The 20,875-nt window shown below is 51.8% G+C and overlaps 1 protein-coding gene across 2 annotated transcripts; it reads left to right on the top strand.

The window, feature by feature from the left end:
- Window positions 1-359: 359 nt before the first annotated feature.
- On the top strand, window positions 360-20,429 carry CD300A (CD300a molecule). 2 transcript variants are annotated; one of them, XM_073005065.1, is made up of 9 exons: window positions 362-591; window positions 1,866-1,925; window positions 3,972-4,151; window positions 11,032-11,370; window positions 12,038-12,191; window positions 14,935-15,029; window positions 16,927-16,964; window positions 17,375-17,482; window positions 19,646-20,429. In XM_073005065.1, exons 3-9 carry the CDS (start codon window positions 4,112-4,114, stop codon window positions 19,760-19,762), a joined length of 891 nt encoding a protein of 296 aa, XP_072861166.1. In that variant the 5' UTR covers window positions 362-591; window positions 1,866-1,925; window positions 3,972-4,111; the 3' UTR covers window positions 19,763-20,429. The 2 variants fall into 2 exon arrangements, with proteins under 2 accessions (XP_072861167.1, XP_072861166.1); XM_073005066.1 differs by lacking the exon at window positions 17,375-17,482 and having other exon boundaries at window positions 360-591.
- Window positions 20,430-20,875: the final 446 nt, after the last annotated feature.

Here is a 20,875-nt window from a genome sequence, read left to right as displayed (position 1 = left end):
CTGATTGGCATCCCCTGGCTCCAGCCACTTTGGGAGTTAGGAGCAGGACTGTGGGACCCCCCCTCAAGCACCTCCCCACAACCTGCCTGTTCCAGGGCTAAGTTTCACCATCTGGCCCACCCCAGCTCCACTCTGTCCAGTCTCTGCTCACTCCCCTCCCTGCCACCGTAAGTTTTTAGGGTCACAATGTGTCCCCTTGGGGCCAACCAGTTATGGGACAGACAACCAGGGATGGGTGGGGGGTGGGGACAGAGCCAAGGCGGAGCCAGTGTTCTTTTTTTTTTTTTTTTTTTTTTTTGAGACAGAGTCTCACTCTGTCACCCCAGGCTGGAGTACAGTGGCGTGATCTTGGCTCACTGCAACCTCTGCCTTCCAGGTTCAAGCGATTCTCCTGCCTCAGCCTCCTGAGTAGCCGGGACTACAGGCGTGCTTGGGTTTGGGGCCTGCATGGAGCAGTGGCATCATGGACAGGAAACCTTGTGGGACGCTGAGGCTCCCAGGCCTCTGACTATGATCACCACACATCTGCCTACAGCTTCCTCTTCCTCTTCATCTTGACCACAATACACCCAGGACCAACCAGGAGAGCAGGTAACCAGTCATCGTGACCAGCTGGTGTGGACTATGTATGGCCTGGGGACCGTGGGACGTGCCAGGGCATGAGTTGCTGAAGCTGCCTGAGCCTCTGGGGGCTGCAGGAGGGGTGGGGAAGCTTCCCCAGAGATGGGCAGGAGGGCAGGGCGTGGGCTGTCCCCAGGTAGCATCAGGCTCTTGCAGTTGGTCTCACCCAGGCTCCTGCGGAAAGAAAGGAAGCGAGATCTTCCTAGTCCCCCGTCTCTGTCCTTCCCTAATGCCCCTCCCCCTGCAAATCTCATTCAGACCCTGAGTACACAACTCGAAGTACACACAGCAAGAGCACCAAGCCACAGCAGGTTCCCCCGAGAGGTCAGGAGGTCAGCCTGCCCCCCTTTCCATCCTGTGCTCAGCAGCTGTCAAGCTGTTCGTCCCAATGGGGGGCCACAGTCACGCCGCCCCGATCCCGCTTCTCAGCTCTGGATGCCCAGCCTCTGGGCCGCCCTTGAGTGGCACCCATGGGGCTGAGGCCCTCCCAGCTTCAAGCTCAGGGGAGGAAGGAACAGAGTGGATGGGGAACAGCCAGGCTGCCCCGGCAGGAGGGTGGCTCTGAGACTGGGCTGCTTTCAAAAGGGAAGTTCTGCTGGGAAGTGCCATAGCCCATCCACTCCGCAAATCTTTTCTGAGGACCCTGTGGTTCACAGGGCACAATGCTGCTGCTGCAGGTCTTCCCAGAAAGCTCCCAACCCCACATCACCACCAGCACCTCTCACTGGCCTCTGGGCATGTGTGTCCACACCAGGAAGAGACTCCAGAGCTGATCAGAAGTTTTGTGGTTGCTGTGGGACCACCCCCCACCCCCACCCCTGGGAAATGGGTCTCAGCCCTGTGGCCTCAGCTCATCCTCCCCCTGAGTCATGTCACCTGACGGCTATCCAGACATAGCCAGAATGTGCAACTTCCTGAATTCGCTCATGTTTTGTGGTTATTTTGCACCATTTTGTTTCTTCCTTTTGGTTTGTGGACAGGGTAGGGTGAGCAGGATGGGCGTGGCATGGTCTAAGGGATCCCCCGATCCCTTTCCCTTGCAGTAAGTCAGGTGTTTCTCTATGTGCCCAAGGAGAATTGCATCTCATCGATTATCTGTGAAGCACACTTCCCGTTGAATCCAATTTTCCTATTACCTTTCACCAAAAGTAGAGATGTATTCCCTCAGAAAAACTGACCTGAGGATGTTAACGAACACCGACATTTCAGTATTTGTATAATCATTATAATATTTATTCCCACAGAGAAGCCGTCATTATTGACGTTTTACAGAAGCCACAGACTTTGCTCAAGGTCATTCAGTGGTAAGTGGACAAGCCACACCAGAACTTAGCCTTCCGCTTCTCTGTCTGGCCTGGATGTTTAAGACTGCAGCAGCTCCTTTTCGGTCATGGTTGAATCAAAAAATAATTTTTGAGAAACTTTGCAATGATCAGGCCACAAAAACCACCGAATATGACGCATCTCCTGCATTTTTATGTTCAGCTCAACAGTGTCATGATCCGAAGTGTCTTGAATCTTTTTTTGTTTTTCGAGATGGAGTCTTGCTCTTGTTGCCCAGGCTGGAGGGCAATGGCACGATCTTGGCTCACTGCAACCTTTGCCTGCTGGGTTCAAGCAATTCTCCTGTCTCAGCCTCCCGAGTAGCTGGGATTGCAGGCGCCCACCACATTTTTGTATTTTTAGTAGAGACAGGGTTTCGCCACGTTGGCCAGGCTGGTCTCGAACTCCTGACCTCATGATCCGCCCGCCTCAGCCTCCCAAAGTGCAGGGATTACAGGAGTGAGCCACGGCGGCCGGCCCCAAAGTGTCTTGGATCTTAATGAGCTTTAGTTAATCTATGACTGCATCATCATGGAAATTTCCACAATGTCCCCCAGGCTCTGTCCTTGAATCTTCCAGCCGCAGAGCCCACAGGTCTCCTTGGCCTCCTGACACCTTCCTGGGCAAGGTGCTCCTGGGGCTGGAAGGAAGAGGATAGTGAAAAATTCCAAAAGGAGCAAGAAGGGCATTCTTGGGATCCCATAGCTGGCACAGGGCTCCGTGTGGGTGGACGCTCTGAGCTTGGGGACTGTAAGTTCCCAGGTGACGCATTACACATTAGGAGTGGCATTTCCTGTGCCCACCTGGTCATTCTGTGCAAGCCGGGGCACCTACTCAAGGCACGTGTGTGAGACTGTGTGTGTGAGTTTGCGAGTGTATGTGACTGTGTGTGAATGTATCAGTGTGTGTGTGAGAGTTTGTGTGTGTGAATGTATATGTGAGTGTATTTCAGTTGTATATGTGTGTAAATGCATTGTGTGAATGTGTGTTTCAGTGTGTGTGAATGTGTGTTTGTGTGTATCAGTGTGTGAATGTGTGTTTGTGTGTGTGTGAATGTGAGTGTGTGAATGTGTGTGGGTGAGAGGGCCTGTGTGTGTGTGAGTGTGTATATATGAGCGTGTGTGTGAGTGTATGAATGTGTGTGTGTGTTTGTGAATATGTTTGTGTGTGTGTGTGTGTGTGAGAATATGTGTGCGTGTGTTTGTGTGTGTGTATGTGAGTTTGTGAATGCGTGTGGGTGTGAGTGTATGTGTGAATGTGTGTGTTTGTGTGTGTGAGTGTGTGTGTGTTTGTGAATGTGTTTGTGTGTGTGTGTGAATATGTGTGTGAGTGTGTGTTTATGTATGTGTGAGTTTGTGAATGTGTGTGGGTGTGAGTGTATGTGTGAATGTGTGTGTTTGTGTGAGTGTGTATGTGAGTGTGAGTGTGTGAGTGTGTGTGTTTTGAGTCTGAACTCCGTGTGGATCAGGAAAGAGAGGGGTCCTTACAGGCTCACTGAGTCCCTATTCTGTGCCCAGCCCCGAGCTGGCTCCAATGGGGCTATATAGAAAGGAAGGTGTGGCTGGAGGACCTCCGTGTCAAGTTGAATACATTTCCAAGACTAGGAACCATTCAGGGACTCTGGGGCCACGATGACAACTCCCCTTCCCTAAGCCCCGAAGCCCAGGCCTGGACCCCCAAGGGACTCAGGGAAGGGACTCAGGAAAGGGGAGTTCCCCCGGGCAGCCTCCTCGTGGGCACCACCGAGGGTGAGAGGAGCCGGCTCGGCGGGCCCCTCCCCCAGGGTTGCCCATCTTGACTACAAGGAAAGGAGGAAGGAGTTATTGGGCCTTCCACTAGAAGGAGACCCGGGGAGGTGAGAGTCGGGGAGCGGTCCTGCAAGCTAGGGAGTCACTACAGGGAGAGGTCTCATCACTAGAAATAGCCGAGGAACCTGCAACCTCAACCTGGGTTAAGGAGGACGCGCCGTTCCCAGGGGAGGCTTAGCCGGGGCTCCCCAACTTCCTCCATTTTCTGGCCGGCTCCAGGAATAGAACCAAAAGAAGCTGAACAAGGAAGCAGTGCGGCACCAAGAAAAGCAGAAGTCAGGGCCTTGGAGTTGTGACTGTCCCCTCGGGTCCGGCTGGGGCCTGGCGCTGCAAGTGCCGCCTGTGCTGGGGAAGGGACCATGTGGCTGCCTTGGGCTCTGCTGCTTCTCTGGGTCCTAGGTAAGAGGCTCCCTGCCCGGGAAAGTCTGCATCAGGGAGGGAGGGTGCAAGGGGCAGGGCCGCAGGGCAGGTGTCACACGAGACACTCTGAGTCTGGACTCGGTGCAGAACGCAGAACGGGTTGCGCTCTGTCCACCATATAAGATGGACAGATGAAGGGCCACACCCCTGGGAGAGGAAGGAGCCAGAGCCTCTCCCTGCTCTGCACCCAGGTACCTTGGCTGAACCACAGTGGAGCGAGTGATAAGGGGTTGGTGCAGAAAAGGAACCTTTTAGGTTTTCAGTTGAATTCTTACAGGAAGAGGGACGAGAGGCAGGACGGGTGGAGAGTGGCAGCCACTGACTGCGAGGCGCATGTGGGGAGGGTGGGGGAGATGCCCGGCTCACCAGGTGCAGGGTGTGGAGGAGGGGTGTGTGGGGAGGGTGGGGGAGATGCCCGGCTCACCAGGTGCAGGGTGTGGAGGAGGGGTGTGTGGGGAGGGTGGGGGAGATGCCCGGCTCACCAGGTGCAGGGTGTGGAGGAGGGCAGGGCGGTGGGGGAGGTAGGGTGGGAGTGGGGAACGGGTCAATAGTCTCTGGAATGTGGAGATTTAACCAGGGCAGCCCAATGGCTGGAGCCTGAGCAGAGGAAGTCCCGAGGCAGGCCTGGCTACGGTTAGCCCTTGCGTGGGCCTGAGAACCAGGGGTCAGTCCTCTCCAAGAAGGGCATATGGGACAGAGGGGACAGAAAAGGTGGTAGGGAGGGCGAGGAGGGAAAAGGCCGGGCAGAGAAACGTGGGGTTGAGCCTTCCCTGTCCAAGCGCAGGGCTTCCTCCCGCAGAGTCACCCACTGTGCCTTCAGTCACATCCACCGCTCTTCTCAGATGGGTCCTGTGCAGACTCCTCAGGCCTAGTTCTAGGATATTTTACATCTTTTTGGTTGCTTTCCTTACAGATCAGAGGTTTTCTGCAATTATATTTGCTAACTACTTGTCTGTGGGAAGGTTATTACTTTTGGTGTCTTGACTTGGAAACGGGTCATCCTCCCGTTTCCACTGGTGCTCCTGCGATTCTCTTGGGTGTTCTTCTGTTTCCATAGGATCGGTGTGCATGGGGAGTTTTCAGTTCCTGTCTGATATCTGTTTCTCTTTCTCCCATTGACTCATTGGCTGGTACAGCCAGAATGAGGCCCAGCGGACGCAGTGGTGGTGGCTGTCCCTGCCCTGTCGCTGACTCGGGGGAAAAGGACCAGAGCTTCTCGTTAGTAGGAAGAAGGGATCCACTAACAACTATCCACAAAGCATTTTCACTTTTATTTATTAAATTTTTTTTCTTTTTTGAGATGGAGTTTTGTTCTTATTGCCCAGGCTGGAGTGCAAGGGCGCGATCTCGGCTCACTGCAAACTCCACCTCCCGGGTTCAAGTGATTCTCCTGCCTCAGCCTCCTGAGTAGCTGAGATTACAGGCATGCACCACCACGCCTGGCTAATTTTGTATTTTTAGTAGAGATGGGGTTACTCCATGTTGGTCAGGCTGGTCTCAAACTCCCGACCTCATGTGATCCACCCGCCTTGGCCTCCCAAAATGCTGGGATTGCAGGTGTGAGCCACCAAGCCTGGCCAGCATTTTTATGTTTTGAGACAGGGTCTCCCACCATCACCCAAACTGGAGTGCAGTGGTGCAATCACGGTTCACTGCAGCCTCCAACTTCCAGGCTCAAGTGATCCTCCCACCTCAACCTCCCCAGTAGCTGAAACTACAGGTGTGTGCCGCCACACCCAGCTGGATTCTTAATTTTTTTTAGGGACAGGGTCTTACCATGTTGCCCAGGCTGGCCTCCACCTCCTGGGATGGAGGGATCCTCCCACCTTGTCCTCCCAAACTGCTGGGATTACAGGCATGAACCACCACACCTGGCTCCTACAAAACATTTTTTATTTTATTTTTATTTATTAATTTTTTGGAGACAGAATCTCACTCTATCACCCAGTGCTGGAGTGCAGTGGCTTGATCTCTGCTCACTGCAACCTCCACCTCCCAGGTTCAAACAATTCTCCTGCCTCAGCCTCATGAGTAGCTGGGATTACAGGCACCTGCCACCACTGCTGGCTAATTTTTTGTATTTTAGTAGAGACGGGGTTTCACCGTGTTGCCCAAGGTGGTCTTGAACTCCTGAGCTCAGTCAATCTGCCAGCCTTGGCCTCCAAAGTGGTAGGATTATAGGCATGAACCACTGCTCCAGGCCCCCACAAAATACCATTTTTATTATCTATAGAAATTATTATTGTTTTTATCCTTTCAACTATGAAGGAGGTGAATTACATTAGGAGATCTGGTCAGATGTTTGTCTTGATATATTATGCTGACTTCATGAAAAGAATTAGGGAGAGCTCCCTGTTTCTGTGTTCTCTGCAAATGTTTAAATAAAACTGAAATTATTTGTTCCTTGAAGTTTTGAAAGAACTAACTTGTAAAATTGAGTTTTGCTTCTTTTCTTTTGATGGAAGGGAAATAATTTCTTAATAACAGTCATAATAACTAGCTGGTCTTAATAACTAGCTGGGTACAGTGGCTCACCCCTGTAATCCCAGAATTTTGGGAGGTTGAGGTGGGAGGATAGCTTGAGCCCAGGAGTCTGAGACTGGCCTGGGCAATATAGTAAGACCCTGTCTCTTAAAAAAAAAAAAAGTCTACTCTTGGCCTACACTGATAATTTATATTTTCCTAAAAAATCATCAGTGTCATCCAGATTTACAGACTTATTTGTAGAGAATTGCAAATTAAACTGCTATTTTTCTTTTGAATTTTATGTCTATGTCTTATATATTTTTTTTTTTGGTCTGGCTACCCACTAGTCCAATTAATTGTTTGAGGCCAGGCACATTGGCTCACACCTGTTATCCCAATACCTTGGGAGACAAAGGCAGGTGGATCACTTGAGATCAGGAGTTTGAGACCAGCCTGGCCAACATGGTGAAACCCTGTGTCTACTAAAAACACAAAATTAGCCAGGCATGGTAGCACCCACCCTGTAGTCCCAGCCACTCGGGAGGCTGAGACATGAGAGTCACTTGAACCCAGGAGGCCAAGGTTGCAGTGAACCGAGATCATACCACTGCCCTCCAGCCTGGGTGACAAGAGTGAAACTGTGTCTCAAAAAAATAAAATAAAATAGTTAATCATTTACCCCTTACCAAAAAACCCATTTATTAATGTATACACTAACTCCACTGTTTTTCTGTTTCTTAATTCACTGATTTCTGTGAATTCACCAATTCGTGAAAGATGACCTTGTTCTTTCTGTGTTGTGTGTGTGTGTATTCTGTGTTGTGTATGTGCGTGTGTGTGTTCCTCTTCTGACCTCTTGAGTTGGACAGTTCAGTCATTTATCTGAGAGTTAATGGGTCAAGACTCTGTGATCTTAAAGGAAAACATTAAGACGACAGAGGAATATCCTAGTAGAGGACCCTGGCCCCAAGGTGGTCCCCAGTCTCCTGTTTATGATTGGAGGGGTTGGGGGTGGTGATTCGGGTTGGAGGAGAGAAAGCACACAAACACAAGCGTGGGAGCACTGGGGGTCCGTGTGGTCATTCCAGGTAAGTGGAGAAGCAAACGGAGGGTTTTCTGACACTTCGCAATCTCTAAATTATAATGACACCTTCATTGGGTGTCACTGGGGCAGAGCTGTCATTGGGTGACAGATGGGGCAGAGCTTTGGGGAGACTGGGTGACATTATCCAAGATTTCAGAGGAAAGAAGTTAATCAGGAGAAAGAGAAAGAGAGAGAGTAAGAGAGAAAGAGAGAGAGTGGGGGAGAGAGACTAAATCCAAAGGGAAGTCAGACACTGGAGATAGGACGAGAGACAGGATTGGGTGCTGTGGGCAGAGGTGGTGGAGTCACTGAGGTCAGGAGAGAAGCCAAAACGTGGACAAAGAAAGATGACGATTCGCAGCCCAGGAGAGGCAGGGAATCGGGTCAGGACAGGGAGCAGGAACAGTATCTTGGGTGAAGGTGGGCTGGGAACTGACAGTATTTATTTATTTTTTGAGATAGGGTCTCACTCTGTCGCCCAGGCTGGAGTGCAGTGGTGTGATCACAGCTCACTGCAACCGCCACCTCCTGGACTCAAGTGATCCTCCCGCCTCAGCCTCCTGAGTAGCTGGGAATACAGGCACATGCCACCATGCCTGACTAATTTTTTGTATTTTTGGTAGAGATAAGGGTCTCACCACGTTGCCCAGGCTGGCCTCAAACGCCTAGGCTCAAGCAGTCCTCCCACTTTGGCCTCCCAAAGTTCTAGGATTACAGGCATGAGCCACTGCACCTGGCCTATTTATTTATTGGAGTCAGGGTCTCACTCTGTCACCCGGGCTGAAGTGCGGTGATGCAATCATAGCTCACTGCAGCCTCGACCTCCTGGGCTAAAATGATCCTCCCACCTCAGCCTCCTGAGTAACTGGGACCACACGTGTACACCAGTACACCTAGTTAATTTTTGTATTTTTTTGTAGAGATGGGATCTCACCATGTTGCCCAGGCTCCATTTACTTATTAAGCACTTAATGTGTCAATTTTAGTGATTTGTGTTTTTCTAGGAAATCACATTCATCCAAGTTTATGAATTTTCTGTAGGGAATTTCTGCAAAATAATATCTTAACTCTTCATTCTTTCTTCATCTATGGTCCTTTTCTCTTGTCATGTCTTATTTAGGCCAGCCCAAAGGTTATCTAGTTTTATTAGCTCAAGTCATGTGAAACCCTGTTGTCTTGGTCAAAAGGTTGAATATCAGCCATTTCATGTGATTCAACCTAATGTTATTTACCAGGCGTTTTACACCTATGATCTCATTTAACACCTGCAAAGGCCATATGAGTCAGGGACAATTGTCACCATTTTATAGGTGAGGTGTCTGAAGCTCTGAGAGGTTAACTACCTTGCCCTGGAACACACAGCTGATACGTAATAGGGTAGAGATGTAAACGCAGATGGTTCTGAGGTTCTTTCTTTTTGTCCTGGGAATTGCTGCTGAGAAACATCACACCTGTGGCAAGCTTAGAACGGCCTTCCCTGCAGGGGGATCTGTTCATCCAGGCGAGGAGAGGTTTGGATGGGCCTCTGGGAGAGGCACCGAGGAGCTTGTCATCATCTTTGGGCGCAGTGGGCTGGGTGTGGAGCCAATGGGGTCGAGGAGGAGCTTGCACTGAAGTTTTTAGAGAGGGCCTACCATGGTGCGAGGCACCTGCAGACATTGAAGGTATGAGAAGGAGACCCCTACCCACCTGGGGCTTTCATTAGCGTGGTCTCAAATTCTCTCTCGTGTGTGGAGATTTAAGCATTTGAAACAGTAAGTAAAATTAAAGAGTTTTGGCCAGGCGCAGTAGCTCATGCCTGTAATCCCAGCATTTTGGGAAGCCAAGACGGGCAGATCACCTGAGGTCAGGAGTTCGAGACCAGCCTGGCCAACATGAAGCCCCGTCTCTACTAAAAACACAAAAATTATCTGGGTGTGGTGGACGCCTATAATCCTAACTACTCAGCAGGCTGAGGCAGGAGAATCACTTGAACCCAGGAGGTGGAGGTTGCAGTGAGCTGAGATCCCACCACTTCACTCCAGCCTGGGCAACAGAGCAAAACTCCACCTCAACAAAAAAGTTCTAACCCGAGGAAAGGAGAGCAAGCCCTCCTCCCACCATCCCCGGCCAATATGGGGCCACAGAATTACAAGGGCAGTGAGACACTGCACACGTAACTGCCCGGCGGGCACATGCCCATCTGCCCTGGGCAGGGGCCATGTGTCCTCTGCTTGGCGGCTGACACTAGCTTCGAGCCATCACCTTACTCTCCCCGCTTTGCATCTGAGAATTATTTGGGAAAATGGTAGACATAATTTTCAAGGAAGCTCATTTATTTCTGAGATTTAAGTCGGAGAGCTGGGCAAACTAAGACACAGGATGAACTGAAGTTTTTGTCAGTGAGCCTTCTGCGTTTGTGACTTGAGAGAGGGAGTCTCTGTTCTGTCACTCAGGCTGGAGTGCAGTGGTGCGATCTCAGCTCAACGTAACCTCTGCCTCCGGGATTGAAGAGATTCTCGTGCCTCAGCCTTCCCAGTAGCTGCAATTACAGGTGTGCGCCACCACACCAGGCTAAATTTTGTATTCTTAGTAGAGACGGGTTTCACCATGTTGGCCAGGCTGGTTTCGAACTCCTGGCCTCAAGTGATCCACCCGCCTTTGCCTACCGAAGTGCTGGGATTACAGGCGCGACCCACTGTACCCGGCCAGTATTCTTGTCAGAATGGCTTGACAACCCTGTTACTGCCCGGGTTTGCCCCCTTGGTGGGACCAGATCAGTATGAGGGCTGATCTTCCTCTTGCTGGAGCGCCCAGGGCTGGGGTGGCCCTCCCGGGAGGGCAGGTGCTGAGGGGCGAGTTCTCACGGTCCTGGCAGGTTTGGAAGCAGGAGGCCCCCAGTGGGTGAGAGGATTGGGAAGGGTAAGGGAAAGGAGGCAGGGGCTGGAGAAAGAGGCTGCTATGAGCAAAATCTTGGGGGTGGCAGAGCAGAAAAGAGAATGCTCAAGGTGTAAATCTGGCTGATGGAGCTGATATGGGTGAAGGAGTCAGGGGCTGAGGGCTGGGGGTGCTGATGTGCAGTTGGGGAATCTTTGGAGGAGGTGACCCCAGGGCGCCCAGCCTGAGCTCTTCCAGTCTCCTTGGAAAGCCTTTGCCCCGTTTCCACCTGTGCATGGAGGGAGCCTCTCAGTCCCCGCTTCTGGGTGGACAAGGTCTGTCTGCCTGCCACTACCTCCTCCACACCCCCAGGGTCCATGCAGCCCTGACCCCAGGGCACCCTTGACCAGGCTCATCTGAGGAAGAGCTGGGACTCGGGCTTGTGTTTTCCAGGTTGTTTTGCTCTGAGAGGCCCCAGCACCGTGGACGGCCCCGTGGGGGGATCCCTGAGCGTGCAGTGTTGCTATGAGGAGAAACACAAGACTCTCAACAAATACTGGTGCAGACCACCACGGGTTCTCCGATGTGACAAGATTGTGGAGACCAAAGGGCCAGCAGGAAAAATGAATGGCCGAGTGTCCATCAGGGACAGTCCTGGAAACCTCAGCTTCACAGTGACCTTGGAGAACCTCACAGAGGAGGACACAGGCACATACTGGTGTGGGGTGGATACACCGTTGCTCCAAGACCTTTATGATCCCTATGTCCAGGTTAAGGTGTCCGTGTTCCCAGGTGAGCCCCTCCTTCCGTCAGCACCTAAATAGGCTCAGGTTGGAATTGTTGGGGCAGGAATCAGATCAGAGACGTGAAGCCGACTATGTGTGTGGTGGGTGTGTGTGTGTGTGTGTAAGAGAGAGAGAGGTGGGGGCCAGGGGAACACAGTCAGGACGTCTCTCCTGGAGCAGCCGACATGTCTGCCCAGTATTGAAGAAGGGGAGGGTCCGGTGACAGGGGGGCTGAGAGAGCGTTGCCTGTGAAGGAGGCAGGAGTGCACCTGTGGCTCAGCCCCACGGAAGTGCAGCTGCGTGGGGGAAGGGTGAGGCTGCACAGAGAGGCTGGGGGGCCAGATGGGAAGCTGCTGCCCTCAGGGGGAGCCTTAGCACAAGACAGGTCAGATTTGCAGTGTAGACAGACTCCTCTGCAGCATGGAGGCTTGCAGGAGACCTGGACCCTCATCAGCAGGATAGAAAATCAGGACCATTGGGAGTGGCATCTGCATCCTGTTCAGAAATGCTCAGTTGGCCCAGGAGGGTCCTGGAGAGACTGTGGCCCCGGGGTCCTGCATCCTGTCCCCTTCCTGAGTGAACATTTTGTGTGAAATCAAACCAAAAAGGCATCCTGAGGGGTGGGAGAGCCGGAGGACGGCTCCCTGGGTCTGATAATGTGGTTTTGCCACCAGCATCAATGTCAATGACACCTACAAGCATCACTGCAGCCAAGACTTCAACAATCACAACTGTATTTCCACCTGTATCATCCACTTCCCTGTTTACAGTGAGTGCCACCCACAGTACCAGCAACTGGGAGGAAAATGAGGAGGTCGTGAGCTCACAGTAAGCACCCTAGCCCCTGAGACATGGAAGGGGCCCTGTGCGGGGAGGAGCCCAGGGCAGGGACCTCGGCCATATGGGTCAGCCAGAGGTGTGCATCACTCCCTTTGCCCCAGGCCCAGGTTGGAAGCCACAGTCTGTACACCCCGGCTTGGACCTGCTCTTGGCTTTGGATGGGGGCTCAGGTCCGGGAGAAGTCGGGGGGCAGATGGAAGGAAACTGATAGTTACTGAGGGCTGGTGACATCCTACGAGGCCCGTGTTAGATGCTTCACATGAGTGCTCTCGTTTGCCCTTCACTGCAGCCCTGTACTGTTGTCATTCCCGATATTAATCTGTTTTCACACTGTTGATAAAGACATACCCAAGACTGGATAAATTATAAAGGGGAAGAGGTTTAATGGACTCACAGTTCCTGAGGAGGCCTCACAATCAAGGCAGAAAGCAAAAGGCATGTCTTACGTGGCAGCAGGCCAGACAGAGAATGAGAACCAAGCAAAAGGGATCTCCTCTTATAAAACCATCAGATCTCGTGAGACTTATTCACTACCACGAGAACAGTGTGGGGCAAACCACCCCCATGATTCAATTATCTCCCACCGGGTCCCTCCCACAACACATGGGAATTATATGGGAGCTACAATTCAAGACGAGATTTGGGTGGGGACACAGCCAACCCACATCAATCCCAGTTTTACAGATGAGTAAATAGAGACTCAGAGAGATTAAGCAATTTGCCCAGTCAAGTAGCTACAAGAGGCTAAGGCTAAGCTTCCAATTCTGGTTTATGTGACTCCAAAGCCTTGAGTTCTCCTCTCTAAATAGTGGTTCTTAACCTTTTTGGGGGTCACCAACCCCACACAGAATCTGACATCTATGGACACTCTCCTCAGAAAAACATGTGCAGTCACAAACTGTTTCTGGGATTCATGGACTCCCTATTCCAGCCCAAAACCCCACAATTCAATCCTGGTGCTAGCCACTCAGTGTTAGTGCAGACCCCACAGGTGAAGAGCTTCCATATCCACAAGACCGCCCTGATTTAGATGCCAGTTGAACTTTGGGGATCCCCAGGCCACCATGCTTCTGACCAACTGGCTGCAAATTTGGGGGTTCCAAGGACCCCCTCAGGTTCAATAATTTGTTAGACTCAGAACTCTGGAAAGTATTATACTTACAGTTTTATCATAAAGGATAAAGGATAAAGATTAGGACCAGCCAATGTAGAGACACATAAGACAAGGCTTGGGAGGATCCCAAACAGTTTCTGTGCCCTCTCCAGCTAAAATCAGGGAGCATCACCTGCACCCTCCCCACTGCACCTCAATATATTTATCAACCAGGAAGCTCCTCCAAGCTTTGGCGTCCAGAGTTTTTATTGGGGTTTCATTACATAGGTATGATGTGATTGAACTGTCTCCACCTCCAATCCCTCTTTGGGAGGTTGGGCCGGTTCAGGGCTCCAGATCTCTAATTACGTGGTTGGTCTTTCTGGTGACCAGCCCCATCCTATTGTCTCATCACCTACCAAAGTCCAGGTGTGATTCATGAACAACAAAGACACTCCTAATTCTTGGGAAATTCCAAGGATTTAGAGCCTCCCTCCTAAGAGCTGGGGACGAAGGCCAGCCAGATTCTTTACTAAACAACACCCAGAAACCCCTCTACAGGCTTCTGCCAACATATAAGACAAGGCAAAGTTCAGGCTTGAACCTGCCTCTTCCAGAAGCTTACCCTGTAGATGCACACAGGTAGCAGCACTGGGTTCTGTGGGGCCTGAAGGTTGAGCAATTTGCGGGGTGGGTTAGTGGGTGGGAAATCTAAGAAAAATATGACAAAATTATGGATGCAAACATAGGCATGAAGGAAGGGGCCCAAGCAATGGAGGGGCCTGAAGCTGGGCTGCATCAGCCTCCTGGTCAGTCTGCTGCTGCCTGGTCAGGTGTGAAAAGGTGGAGCTGCAAGGCGATTTATAGGCAACGTTTACCATTGCAAAGGACTGGGGGAAATGCCCATTCAGAGGGAACATTTAAATAAATCACTGTCTATACACGTATTGGAATACCCTGCAGCTATAGGAAAGAGTGAGGGACTTCTTTATGCCCTGACGTGGAAAGACCTCTAAGATGTGTTGTAAAGTAAAACCAGAATAGTGTTAGAGGAGGCCTCCTTTGTGTGAAAAGAGAAGGGAAATCCCGTACATTCGTATTTGCTTGTATACACATAAAGAAACTCTGGAAGGTTCTTAAGAACAGCATGTGTGTGTATGTGGGGAAATTGGGGAATGTGTAAATGGGGGTGTGTAGAAAGCAGGCTTTATACTGTCTATTTTTTTTTTAATTGACCTTATCTATCTACTTAAAAAGTTAGAGAAGGAGACCAGGTATGTTGGCTCATGCCTGTCATCCCAGCACTTTGGGAAGCTGAGGCAGGAGGGTGGCTTGAGCCCAGGAGTCTGAGACCATACTGGGCAATATAGCAAGATTACGTCTCTACAGAAAATTTAAAAATTAGCCGTGGTGGCCTGTGCCTGTAGACCCAGCTACTTGGAGGCTGAGGCAGGAGGATCATTTGAGACCAGGGGTTCAAGGCCGCAGTGAGCTATGATCACCACTGCACTCCAGCCTCCTTTGGGTAACAGAGCCAGATCCTGTCTCAAAAATAAATAAATAAAAATTAAAATTAAAAAAAAAATAAATTGGAGAAGGCAAATTCACCCTGCCCTCACCACCCTGTGCCTCCTCCAGGCTCCCGCTGCTCCTCTCCCTGTTGGCGTTGTTGCTGCTTCTGTTGGTGGGGGCCTCCCTGCTAGCCTGGAGGATGTTTCAGAAACGGATCAAAGGTGAGTTGGCTCCCCACACCCCTCTGCCCCACCTGGGGTGGTCAGGCCTTGACCACAGACACTCATCTTCAAAGCTATGTCCTCGTCTCACAGTATTGCTATCAAATGCGACACCCAGACCGCACACCCTGGGTGATCCTACAGGGCAGGTCCCAGAGGAGGCATCCTTGTGCGTGGTGGTTACAGGCTGTGGCTCCCTAGCAGGAGGCATTCCCATTGCCAGCCCAAGGGTGGTTGGCCCATGAAGCAATGATCCTTTTCTGTTTAAAACCCTGGCATGGTGACCTGGGTACAGTGATGTGCATCTGTAGTTCCAGCTACTCAGGAGGCTGAGATGGGAGGATTGCTTGAGCCGAGGAATTCAAGACCAGCCTGTGTAACACAACAAGACCCCCATGTCTATACAATAAAATAAACCCTTGCATGATCTCCCCCACCATAAAAAGTCCAGGTCTCCCCAGGAGTCACGGCCCTCCACGATCTGGCTCTACCCACCTCCCTCTCCCCATCCGTGCACCCCGGAAACCAACTTCTTGTATCTCCTTTAATGAGAGCCTCAACCTCAGCATCTCTTCTCCTTCTGGGTTTGCTCTGGACACCTGGAGGGCCTCCCCTGCCCTCTCTCCCCAGCTTGCTCCCAGTGGACTCACGGTGGTCCTCAGACTTTCTTTTCTCTGGGATCTTTTCTTTGACTCCAAAGAGTGACTTGGGACCCCTCCTGACTGTACCTCTGCTGTCACAGCCTTTTGGAAACCAGACTATCATTGCTGGTGTCCTCACCTGTCTTCCCACAGGCATGTGCTTCAAGGAGGTACAGAACCAATATTCATCAAATTAATGTGTTACTCAATATCTCCAGCCACAGTGGGCACCCCAGGGGGCTCCAGGCAACCTCTAGTCCAGCTGCCCTCCTCTGAGCTCAGATTAAAAGAGAGAACAGAAACTCTTGGCACTCAGTAAGTAGGTGCTCAATAAATACCTGATAGGCGAATTGAATAAGCACAGGAACAGAGGAACAAGTGGAGGTGTGGCCACCAGTCCTCTAGGAGAGCAGATTCCTGGCCAAGGTCAAGTGTAAGCCTGAAACTTCCTCCCTGTTTGGAGAGTTCAAGATTCCATGGGCAGAAGATTCTCAGGGGAATCTTTGTCCAAAGCCTTCCAAGACTGCAAAGTGAGACTGGGGTGGGAAAAGATGGGGTTATCCTGTCCCACTCATAGCTGCAGGATAGGCTGGTGCATACTTGGTGGGGGGCACTGCTCACACGCACCCCCAATGCTTCCCGTGGCGCCCAGGCTTTTGGGGGAGAAATCAGCTATAGTAGATCTGTACAGGGTGTATGGGAAGAAAATCACTTCCTCTTTCCCGTCTGCTTTGCTTGTGTCATTTTCTGGCAACCCCAGTCTAAACTTCAGCACTCACGTGGACGCCACTGGGTTGTTTGAGTTCTGAGTCCCTTTCAGTTTCCTTGTGCCCTTTCACCCAGAAAGGCTCTCACTCCTCCCTTAAGAAGGATATATGTGATTATTGTAGGAAATTTGAAAAATGAGTAAAAGCACAAAGAAGGAAATAAATCCCCCATCATCAATGATAACTAAAAACCCCACCACCTAGAGAAAACCAGGCACTGGCACCTGAGGTGTCTTTCCAGTCTTTTTTTCTATGCCTTTATAAATTCATCTATGATTTCTTGTTTTGTTTTCTTTTTCTCTTTTTTTAAATTTTGAGACAGAGTCTCACTCAACAAACTCTTGAGTTCCTACCATGCTTCAGGCCTGAAGGGATAGGTCCCCAGGGCTGAAGTCTCTAGGGAAAGGCCTTTTCCCAGAAAGCTTGTAGGACCTTCCATCCTGGCCCTTGCTCCAGGATTCAACCTCCTTCCTGTCCTCTTATCTCTAGCTGGTGAGCATTCGGAGCTGTCCCAGAACCCCAAGCAGGTAAGGGGGGCTTCAGCAGGAGGTGTATCAGGTGGCTGGGTGGAGGGTACAGAGGATGCTGGGGAGTTGGACAGTCCCATCGGCCAATGGAGGATGGATGGTGGATGCATGGAGCGGGGAGCTCACCCAGAGCAGGACAAACGATGCTGGGAGATGTGGTCACTGGGTCTTGTTCTGAGTCCTGGCCAGCCTGTCCCCTCCCAAACAGGGCAAATGGAATGAAGGGAGGCCCTCCCAGCGGAGCTGACCTGGGGAACATTCAACTACTGGACAGAGTGGGGTGGAGGCAGGAAGGGGAAGTGGGGGCTGAGGCGCTCAGAGCATAGAGGAGGGGGAGACACGTGCAGACATGCAGGGACAGAGGCTGCAGAGCTCCGTGGACACCCACCTGGGACCTCCCGCCCACCCAGGCTGCCGAGCAGAGTGAGCTGCACTACGCGAATCTGGAGCTACTGTCGTGGCCTCTGCAGGAAGAGCCAGCACCACCAAGAGAGGTGCAGGTGGAATACAGCACCGTGGTAGGTGCAGGAGCCCGGCTTCTGGGCATGAGGCCCCTGGCTGTGCCAGGGCACCTCTAGGGGGGTGGGCAGAAGGGGAAGGAAGGGGTGAGCTTGGTGATCTTGTGCCTGTCAGGGATGGGGACACACGGAGATGGAACAAGTGTTGATTTTGCCAGAGTAGAGGTCCTTAGAAGGGCTTGGTGTCATTGCAGCTGGGTGGTTAGGGGGGTGGCCAGCAGCTATGGCTCTGAGAGTCCGTGAAGTCCAGCATGGGTTAAGCACCTGCTGTGTATCATGCACCAAGGTGAGAAACTGAGACTTCTCACTGTTTTGGTCTCATCATCTCTTTGGCATCAACTCTGCTTTCCAGGTTTTTGTCTGTGACCCGCTGTGGGTCAACCCTTGGGCGCAGCCACCTTCAACTGGGATAACGGGATGGGGGCTGCCTCCCTGGGTCATGACTCACCTACTAGTGGGAGAGTTCAAGCAGAAGCTGGGGGTCACTTGGCAGAGAGGATCGGGAGAGATGTAAGCATCAGACAGGGATGTGTAAAGAACCCCCCAGGCCTGGGAGCTGAAGGGGCCCCTCAGACATGCTGTGTGGTGCCATGGAGGGCTGGCACCAGGGTGACAGGGGACACTGTTGCTGGTCTGCCTAGAAAAGTGGCCCAACTCCCTGGGATATCTCCAGCCTGGTACCATTCTCCCCAGGCCGCCGTTTTGCACCGGACAGGGGAAGAGGGGATCCAGTCCTGCAACTGCTGGGTCCTCTGATAGCCACACCCCTCCCCAACCTCCCGCCAGCTGTTAGAATGAGGATAAGGATGGTCTGGGGACCCAGGGTCCTGGATGGCTCCTGGCCAACTTTCTTTCTTTCTTTTTTTTTTTTTTTTTAAGGCAGAATCTTGCTGTGTCCCCCAGGCTAGAATGCAGTGGCACAGTCTTGGCTCACTGCAATCTCTGCCTCCCAGGTTCAAGCAATTCTCTTGCCTCAGCCTCAGCCTCCAGAGTAGCTGGGACTGTAGGCACATGCCACTGCACTGGCTGATTTTTGTCTTTTTAGTAGAGACAGGGTTTCACCATGTTGGCCAGGCTGGTCGCAGACTCCTGACCTCAAGTGATCCACCCGCCCTGGCTTCCCAAAGTGCTGGGATTACAGGATTGAGACACCACACTCGGCTAGCTCCTGGCCAAGTTTCTGAGCGCCCCTGTGATGGTCAAGCCTGACTCCTTCCTTGCGTGACATGATCTTGCGTCCACAAAGCTGCATGGCCTGAAACCAGCAACATCTTTGTTGTTCTAACTTGTTGTCTCATGATCTAAAGTGGATGGGGCATGGTCTTACTCTTCTCCCAGCCCCCATGGTACAAGTTGGGACTCATGCCCACAGCACAGCCAGTTAATCAGAGCTGCAGGGCCAATGTGGTACCCCTGTACTGGCTTCACCTCTACCTAGAGAACTAGGGGTCCTCTGCAGAAAGGGACCTCAGAAAGGGACCCATGGCTGCTTCATTGTGAGAACTTTTCTGTTCTTTTCTTTTTCTTTTTTTTTTTTTTTTTTTGAGACAGAGTCTTACTCTGTCACCAGGCTGGAGTGCAGTGGTGCAATCTTGGCCATTGCAACTTCTGCCTCTCCGGTTCAAGCGATTCTCCTGCCTCAGCCTCCCAAGTAGCAGGGATTACAAGTGCCCACCACCATGCCCAGCTAATTTTTGTATTTTTAGTAGAGACTGGGTTTCACTATGTTTCCAGGCTGGTCTCAAACTCCTGACCTCAAGTGATCCACCCGCTTGGCCTCCCACAGTGCTGGGATTAGAGGCGTGAGCCACCGCGCCTGGCCGCAAGAATATTTCATTAAGAGAAGCACAGAGGTGTCTCAGGGGAGCCCAGCCAACTCTCAGGGCCTCAGTTTCTTCTCTGTAGAATGGACCAGGCTGGGTCAGCCCCAAGGAGTCCAGGGAGCCTCCTGCCTCTGATGCTGGGGATGTTGTGGTGTGGCTTGTGCAGGTGGGGAGGAGCAGGGTGGACAGGATCATGAAGAGAAAGAGGCCAGGACAGTAGATCCTCTACAGTGAGGCCTCCCCAAGGCCCCTCAGGTGTGCTCCCTCCTCTGTCCTATGCCGGGGGTCCTTCCTTCCCCTGCTTCTCCCGAGCCTCCAGTTTCTCGGTTTCTCTCTGCAGGCCGCCCCCAGGGAAGAACTTCACTATGCCTCGGTGGTGTTTGATTCTAACAGAGCTGCTCAGAGGCCCCGGGAGAAAGAACCAGATTCACATTACAGTGAGATAAAGAAGACATAGGCCTTTGTCCTGCCTCACTGTCCGGAGGTCTCATGGGCCCCAGGAAGTCCAGGGATGGCTCCCTTATCCCTGGCCCACGTCCTTCTCAGCCTGCCCTTGACGACAGTGACCAACAGACAGGCAGCTGGGTTTCCCAGGCTGTCCCTCTGTTGCCATCAGCTCGACTGGCTTCCCTGAGGGCCAGCAGGGCTGGGGACTCCGGGGAGCAGCAGGAAGCACTCCCAGTCACCAGCACCTGTCGCTCCTTTCTCCTTTGCCCCTGCTTCATCCCGGCTCTGTGTGTGGAGGACGAAGATCATTCGCGTGGCTCCAGGAAAAGATGTGGCTTACGTAGGCGGCACCTGCCAATAGCTTTGTCAATCACAGCCCCACAGGAATGTCTGGAATTGCTTGGGAGCTGGGGAGAACTGTCAAGAAGAGCCAAGGGAGTGCCAAAGCGGAGATTTATTCACGTGGGGGCCATGGCGGGGGGACCCACTAAAGATCAAGATCAAAGATCCTCCCCACCTCACAGACAAGGAAACTGAGGCCAGAGGGAGGAGAGAATTGCTCATGGCTCCAGGACTGGTGGCAAGTTTCTCTGGACTCCTAGGTTTATTTTTAATATGAGATATAAAAACAGTTTCAAATATCTTATTAAGGGAAAAGTAAAAAGTTATTTAAACAATGCTTGCTATGTGTCTGCAATCCTCTGCTAAAGAAAGCTCCCAGCTTTGATACCAGATGAGTGCAGAGAAGCCTTGTGGGTGCAGTGGGTTGGGGACATCCTAAGAGAAGTCCTCACTGAGTGGGAGAAGGTGGGTCACAGCTGCTTCTCACCATGATGTCTGTTTGTTTGCTTGTTTGTTTTTTGAGACGGGGCCTCGCTCTGTCCCCCAGCCTGGAGTGCAGTGGTACCATCACAGCTCACTGCAGCCTGGAACTCTTGGGCTCAAGTGATCCTCCTGTCTCAGCTCCTGAGTAGCTAGGACTACAAACATGTGCCGCCATGCCTGACTTTTTTATTTTTTGTAAAGATGGGGTCTCGCCATGTTGCCCAGGCTGGTCTTGAACTCTTGGGCTCAAGCGATCCTTTTGCCTTGGCCTCCCTGAGTGCTGGGATTACAGCATGAG

Source organism: Chlorocebus sabaeus, chromosome 16, assembly GCF_047675955.1.
Source record: "Chlorocebus sabaeus isolate Y175 chromosome 16, mChlSab1.0.hap1, whole genome shotgun sequence".
Classification (NCBI taxonomy): domain Eukaryota; kingdom Metazoa; phylum Chordata; class Mammalia; order Primates; family Cercopithecidae; genus Chlorocebus; species Chlorocebus sabaeus.
Note: the sequence above shows the minus strand (reverse complement) of the source record. Positions and strands in the feature narration are given on the sequence as shown.